General features: G+C 41.9%; 1 protein-coding gene across 2 annotated transcripts; it reads left to right on the top strand.

Annotated features, from left to right (window-relative positions):
* The first annotated feature begins 259 nt into the window (after positions 1–259).
* On the top strand, positions 260–6,787 carry cnot6b (CCR4-NOT transcription complex, subunit 6b). Of its 2 annotated transcripts, XM_030779685.1 has the most exons (12): positions 260–319; positions 2,351–2,470; positions 2,722–2,908; positions 3,375–3,460; positions 3,567–3,671; positions 4,383–4,451; positions 4,742–4,899; positions 5,101–5,255; positions 5,433–5,587; positions 5,759–5,992; positions 6,178–6,380; positions 6,574–6,787. In XM_030779685.1, exons 2-12 carry the CDS (start codon positions 2,359–2,361, stop codon positions 6,784–6,786), a joined length of 1,677 nt encoding a protein of 558 aa, XP_030635545.1. In that variant the 5' UTR covers positions 260–319; positions 2,351–2,358; the 3' UTR covers position 6,787. The 2 variants fall into 2 exon arrangements, with proteins under 2 accessions (XP_030635545.1, XP_030635553.1); XM_030779693.1 differs by lacking the exon at positions 260–319 and having other exon boundaries at positions 2,350–2,470.
* The last annotated feature ends 461 nt before the right edge of the window (positions 6,788–7,248 follow it).

Here is a 7,248-nt window from a genome sequence, read left to right as displayed (position 1 = left end):
ATAATGCTTCAAGTATTAAAATGTTACTTAAAATGTACATCACAGAAAGGATTACAAGACTGAGCAACACTACAAAGTGTAATCTTGGGTGGCAGTGAGGAGGTGTTGTTCACCAGGGCCATCTATGGTTCAACCAGAGCTGGCTGAGTCTGTCCCCCTGGTGCCAGCCAATTGAATGTGGGACTGTTATCATTGACCGAGAAATATCACACCGCCGCCATGATTCTTGTTTGCTTTCTGTAATTCAAAAACGGAAGCGATTTAACTAAAGACTAAACAGAACACACAGTTGTCTTCGTGGATTGGTATGCGCGTACAGGTAATACTAAAAGGACTTACCTTTATTTAAAAGGGCTATTAACCCACTCCTTAACTAGTTCATGTTCCTGAGAACATAAGTAACTAGCTGGAAACCGTTTCTTTGTCCACCAGTTTCAAGTGATGGCAGTTTGCAGTATATTATCTAAATAAATTACAAGCTTATGTTACTTTAATTATTTTATAAACAAGTTTGGTCATCAAACTGCCCTACAGTGCAACCTAGATTTCTGTTTAGATGATGGCGATGCAAAGTTGGCCTGGACTTAGCAATGCAGCTAGCCAGGCTAACTAGCAGTGGATAGCTCTAGCACAGATAGAGGTGCAGTGTTGTGTAAGAATAAACATTGCAACTTCCTTCGCTCATGTATTCATGGCTCTTAGCTTGCTAGATAGCCTGGATGCACAAGCAAACAAATTGTAGCTAATGTTTACATGCGAGTGAGCTCCATGTTTTGCTACTAATGAACACTCAATCAGTTGTGATTTAAATGTTATTTTCAAAATTAGAATTTTACCATGAGTTATCTCTGTAATCTAGCCAACGAATTATGCTATATTATGATAGTTAATTGAAACTAATTGAATATCGCTGTGGACAGATTAGTGGCTGGCGTCTCCAGATCAACTAACTCCAGAATAACATTTAGAAGTAGGTTAATTTAGTCAGGTTCCTTAGCTATGACAGAGAGCTATTGTGTGATTTGGATCTACGAGCTAGAAAGCAAAGCTATCGACCCCGGACGATTAGCTTCAGATTGTTCGCTCTTTGTTGTGCCTGCTATCAGAATCAACATAACAGTGCAATTTGCTGTAGCGTATGTCTTTCAATCGAGGCAGGCTGATCGATTCTCTCCGATTGACACCGACCAGATGGTTAGGTAGCGATACTGTGTTTACCACACATGGTAACTTGTACTCTGGACCCCTATGTTGCCGTTCGAGCAAACTGTTGGCCATCCCTGTCCAATTAACTAACTTAGCTAGCTTAGATAATGTAAATTGCGTTAGCTGGCGAAGCATTGCCACGCTATATCTTTAGAGGCATCTTGGTACTCCTACTTAAAATGAACATATTTTACTTCAGCCGTCTTGATTGCTTGAGTGTTCGTTCATAGTGGTGTGTTAGGGCAAGTGTTGTCATTCATCAGTACCGAACAGACGTTAAGCGAGGCCAGGCAAGATATTTGTTTTTGTAGGTAACTTATGGCGATACATCACGTATATTGCCTTATTTGAGTAGCTAGTAGGTATTGCAGCCGGAGTGGGGTTTGCTTGGGTGCATTATGAGCGCTCGAGAATCAATTTTATGTTGCAGTAGTTGAAACGCGCTTGGTTTACAGCAATGGAAGTTTTATGACGTTTAAAACCCCAAGGGGTTATTTACGGTTTTTTGTAATTGCTTTGATAAAGACTTCTTTGCAAGCTTGCAAACTTGTGTCAGAAGAAGAGTGAAGCGTCCCGCCCAGCGTTGTTATCAAGTTTTGCATGGCTGCTTCTTTTCTGACATTGTACCTGAACTCAGATAAGGAGTAAAAGCTTGTTGAAGTTAACTTTTTGTTGCTCGTCGTTTACGGTAAGTAGTTCTGTTATCGTTTATAAATATTTTAATAAGAGCACTTAACATATTTGCTCGACCTCTCTGCTCACAATCTTACACATTCTATTTGTGAGAGTATACGGAATCTATAAGGTCATTTAGTGGTTTCATTTGCTTAAACTGCGCTTTCGCATATGGAAAATCCCGGGGTAGTAGTTTGCTCGGGCAAACCATGAAGGATGAAAGGCCTCGTTTTGATTAGCCCACATAAACTTTTATTCCTCTGCTTTGCTCCTCTAGACACCTTATCAGTTTTTCTTACTCTTATCAGCCTATTGTATGTGTCTACACCATAATTTCCCCCCCTCCCCCGATGCGTAGGTTTGGAGATGTCTGATTCCAATCGTGTGCCTGTTGTCCCGCAGACAAAATGGCTTAAATTGCCGTATCCAATGGTTCGGTGATTTGTCTGATTTATTTGTTTGCTTACAGTTCCCGGAATGCCCAAGGAAAAATATGACCCGCCAGACCACAGGCGGATGTACACAATAATGTCCAGCGAGGAAGCGGCCAATGGGAAGAAATCTTACTGGGCTGGGCTTGAAATAACCGGTGAGTGTGGGCTGTGGAATTACCACGACCTTTTGGTTGGATCCAGTTTCTCAGCTCGTCTTATGACATTTTTTTTTCATGGGCTAAAAAGGATGATGGTGTTTTTTTTTTGACTCTCATTGGCATGGCTCTGAATTCCAAGGTGCTTCACTTATCTGTAATACGTAAATTTTCCAATCTACCACTTCCATGACCATTTTGGGAAATGATGGCACGCGATTTAAGCCCTCTCTTCTCTCTCTGTATTCCAGGAAATGTGCGGAGTCTCAGCACAGGGCTGTGGTCTCTCACTCACCTCACCGCTCTGCACCTCAGTGACAACTCCCTGTCACGCATCCCGCCTGACATCGCCAAGCTGCAAAACCTAGTGTACCTGGATCTGTCGTCCAATAAGCTCAGGAGCCTGCCAGCAGAGCTCGGCAACATGGTGTCTCTCAGGTGAGCTTTTAATGGAGTTGCTTTCCCACTGTACGTCTCGTGTCCATACAATGTAATGAAACACTCTTAAATAAAATTGTCAGCCTGTGACAGACAATAAACTGCCTCAGGTTCTGCTTGCCAACCTTGGTAATAATGTCAGGGAGTCTGTGAAGACTAGGTCACCTTGATCTAATGGGATTGATGATCTAGAAAAAAAATGGTAGATTTGCATGTCCTAAATCGGTACATGAATTTATGGAATAAGGTGAACCATGGCAGATTGGTGTACTGGTTAAGCATCTGGTAGCCACATAATCTGCTGGATAAGTACCCCTCTCTTGTCCCATTCAAATATTACTCGGGTTAAGAAAGTGTTCCTGCTTTTGATTTACCTATTTGTGACCACTGGGGAAATACAGATGAAACTGTGCTGTCTGTATCAATAGTTTTTTCTAAAGTGCGTGTTTCCCTGTGTCCTTCACAGGGAACTCCTTTTAAATAACAACCAGTTGCGGGTTCTGCCATTTGAATTGGGGAAACTGTGTCAGTTACAAACACTGGGGTTGAAAGGTGAGTGTGGCCATTGTGTTGGTAACCTCTCCATTCTGAAGACCCCATTCTTCTGTGTATGACTCATTTATGGGGATGCTAATTGATACATTCTCTGCCTCAACAGGAAATCCACTTGCACAAGAAATCATGAGCCTCTATCAGGAACCAGATGGTACTCGACGACTTCTAAACTACCTGTTGGACAATCTCGCTGGAGCCATCAAGCGAAGTATGTGTTATATTTCAAACTCAGCACTGTTTTGTTGTGCTTGTTATTCTGACAGACTTTATCAGTGTGTTTTTTTCCTATGCTTATGCAAATGCACCCAAGGGTAATTTTAGATGCTGATAAATGTAAGGTCAGGTCTTTCCATGTGTCTGAGTTCCCTGCCACCTCAGCAGCCACTGGGGCCTTATTTTGTAAAAATGTTCTGTGTTTAGGGTATCACAAAGTGCTTTTTTTTTTGTTTCTCTGGCTAAAGTTATGCCTTACACTACTTCTGTCCTCCCAATGGCCTGACTGGGAGACAAGTAAATTGTATTACTAGTGGGTCTCTGGCTTTGGAAAAACTGCAAATATCTCTAGGCTTAACTAAAAACTTAACTTAACCAGGCCTCCCAAACCTTAACTCTTAATAATCTTGATCATATTGAACACACAAAGTAAAACAATACACTCTACTGCATTTATGACTCACCAAACTTTTAGTTCTCTTTACATTTTCTAGTCTATGCGCATCGTCTGTGATTTTCCGCAGTAGGCTTCAAAACTCCAAAACAATTCCCATTTAATTGTTGATGACACTCACGAATAATCAAATCTGCGAAAGTTAAACCCACGAAAGTTGAGCTTAGACTGTACTGCTTTTTTTCAAGTTACATAATTTCTCAAGTTTTCGTATTTGGTGTTTTTGTTTTTTTTTTTGTCCTTGTTCTTCAGTTCCAACGGAGCAGCCGCCATCCAGGTCATGGATAGTGCTTCAGGAGTCTGATAGGACAAGGCCAGCAGGTACTCAGACTTGAGACTGCACAGCACATAAGTGAATCACCCAGGACACTTGAATTTACAGCCCTAGACTGACACATTCAATGTCTGTGCTCTGCTTACCTCAGCAATACTTCTTAGCTAACACAACCAAGGCATATAAGTACATGTCATTAGAGAAAGAGTTTTGGAAAAAAAAAACAAAAACACATGGAACAACTCAGAGGGCATGTTTTATCTTCATTGGCTGTATTTATATGTCTGTCTTTAGAAATACGATCCTAATCTCTTCTCTCTCCTCCTTTGTTCTCTAGCCTTGTTCTCAGTCATGTGCTATAACGTGCTGTGCGATAAATATGCCACGCGCCAGCTCTATGGTTACTGTCCATCCTGGGCTCTTAACTGGGAGTACAGGAAGAAGGCTATCATGCAGGAGATCATGAGCTGTAATGCAGATATCATCAGCTTACAGGTGAACTTCCACACGTTCAGTTACAAGACGACGGCTCAGCTTTCCTTAATTAGAAGAACAATTATATTGTACAAATAATTTACATTAAAAAAAAATCCCTACAATTCACCACTCTGATGACCTTTTAGCCTAAAAAGATTGTGTAAAGCTACTCTAGTGTGTATGCCTACTATAGTGTAACTTTGACTACGGTTTTAACAGGAAGTGGAAACGGAGCAGTACTATAACTACTTCCTCGTAGAATTGAAAGAGCAGGGATATGATGGATTCTTCAGCCCAAAGTCTCGAGCCAAAACGATGTCTGAATCAGACCGGAAACACGTGGACGGATGTGCAATATTCTACAGAACAGAGAAGTGATTGACTTTTAAATGCATGTGGCCCTGTTGAATCTGATGGCGCCATTAGGATCTGATGTGATTTATTTATGGAAAAATTCAACTGCATTTGCAGAGACAACATTCATGCATTGTTAATAACAGCACTAGATGGGTCAGAAATACACCTGAAGACCTGTTTGGTCTGGTTTTTAGGTTCAGTGTGGTGCAGAAACATACAGTGGAGTTCAACCAGCTGGCCATGGCCAACTCAGAGGGTTCTGAGGCCATGCTGAATCGGGTCATGACCAAGGACAACATCGGAGTTGCAGTACTGCTGGAGCTAAGGAAGGAGATGATGGAGATGTCATGTGAGTCCCTTGGTAGTGCTAAAGTATCACATTTGGTTGCATCGTAGTTACGAAAACAGAACCATTTCGTGATTGAAACATTATGCTTTTTGATTTCTTTATTTATTTAATTTTAGTGGCAGTTCTTAAAATCAGTGGTTGGTCCTAATCACTCTGTCTGCCTTCACCCAGCGGGCAAATCTCTTCACAGCATGGAGAAACAGCTCCTCCTAGTGGCCAATGCTCACATGCACTGGGACCCTGAGTATTCAGACGTCAAGCTTGTACAAACCATGATGTTCCTCTCAGAGGTGAAGAACATCATGGACAAGGCCTCGCGCAGCCTCAAGCTCTCCTCTGTGTCTGGTGAAACCAATGCCATTCCGTTGGTGCTGTGTGCTGACCTTAACTCACTTCCTGATTCTGGTGAGTCTGCTTTTCAACGTGTGCTCTGAGAGGATGGTGCCTCCAGCACCCTGTTATTGGGTAAAATACATTTTTTTTTTTTGTTTACTGTACTGTGCTCATAAGCTTTCTTTTTTGTTTGTAGTAGAAGAGTTTTGTTTATGGAATGTGCTAGGCTCTCATCTCTGATTGGTTGTTCACGCTAGGTGTGGTGGAGTATCTTAGTACAGGAGGAGTGGATTGCACCCACAAGGACTTCAAAGAGTTGCGCTACAGTGAAAGTCTGACCAACTTCAACTGTAATGGGAAAAATGGCTCATCTAACGGCAGGATAACACATGGTTTTAAACTGAAGAGTGCCTATGAGAATGGGCTTATGCCTTATACCAACTATACCTTTGACTTCAAGGTCAGCACTTTGACTTTAAAACTATATTGTTTCAAGGTCATTATTTTGGCTTTAAAACTATTTTGTGTCAAGGTCAGCATTTTGGCTTAAAATCCATTTTGGGTGTCACCTTTTGTCTACTGTCAGCTTGTGATATGTTATGTTCTTGTTCTAAGTGGTTGGTTGACTCAGATAGTGTTTGTCCTCTCCACAGGGTGTCATTGACTACATTTTCTACTCAAAGCCTCATTTGAACATCCTGGGCATCCTGGGCCCATTGGATCCTCACTGGCTCTTGGAGAACAATATCAGTGGCTGCCCGCATCCCCACATCCCCTCCGATCACTTCTCGCTGTTTGCACAATTTGAGCTGGTCCTGCCTCACCCCTCTACAGTCAATGGAGTCCACCTGCCTGGACGCAGGTAGTGAGTCCTCCCTGCCACCGGAGGAGCTGAAGTTTCCCTATTTTTTATTTTTTTTTTAATTATTATTTTTTCTCTGGAATCTTGCAGAAAACAGCAGAACATGTACATCGGTTCTTGGTCATCTGTAGAGGTTTAGCCAATACGGATGTTGATGGGTTTTTTTTTGTTGATTGTTGCTCTGTTTTTACATCTGTCATCCATTGCTGTCATTTGTTCAGATGCTTAGGCTTACGTTCTCGAGTCAGTTCCAGTCTGTGTCCATGGATGATATGGAGTGCACTCCCCTTTTTGTAAACAACTTGTCTTTCATCAATACGTTATGTACAGCCAGTGACTGATAGCCTTTTCAGCTCTCCTTTCCCCTTTGTATTGATATTTTGATATGTACCCTTTTATAACCGAGCCATACCTTATGGAGTGTAGAGGTGTGTGGTCATGCATGTGGGCCTGAGGCTTGCACAGT

The sequence above is a fragment of the Chanos chanos genome, chromosome 1, assembly GCF_902362185.1.
Source record: "Chanos chanos chromosome 1, fChaCha1.1, whole genome shotgun sequence".
Classification (NCBI taxonomy): Eukaryota; Metazoa; Chordata; class Actinopteri; order Gonorynchiformes; family Chanidae; genus Chanos; species Chanos chanos.
Note: the sequence above shows the minus strand (reverse complement) of the source record. Positions and strands in the feature narration are given on the sequence as shown.

Excerpts from the sequence above, each read along its gene's own strand:
- cnot6b (XM_030779685.1), top strand. The coding sequence starts at position 2,359 with ATGCCCAAGGAAAAATATGACCCGCCAGACCACAGGCGGATGTACACA. Across the intron at positions 3,461-3,566 it reads ACAAACACTGGGGTTGAAAG|GAAATCCACTTGCACAAGAA; the intron begins GTGAGTGTGGCC and ends CTGCCTCAACAG. Across the intron at positions 4,900-5,100 it reads CAGATATCATCAGCTTACAG|GAAGTGGAAACGGAGCAGTA; the intron begins GTGAACTTCCAC and ends CGGTTTTAACAG.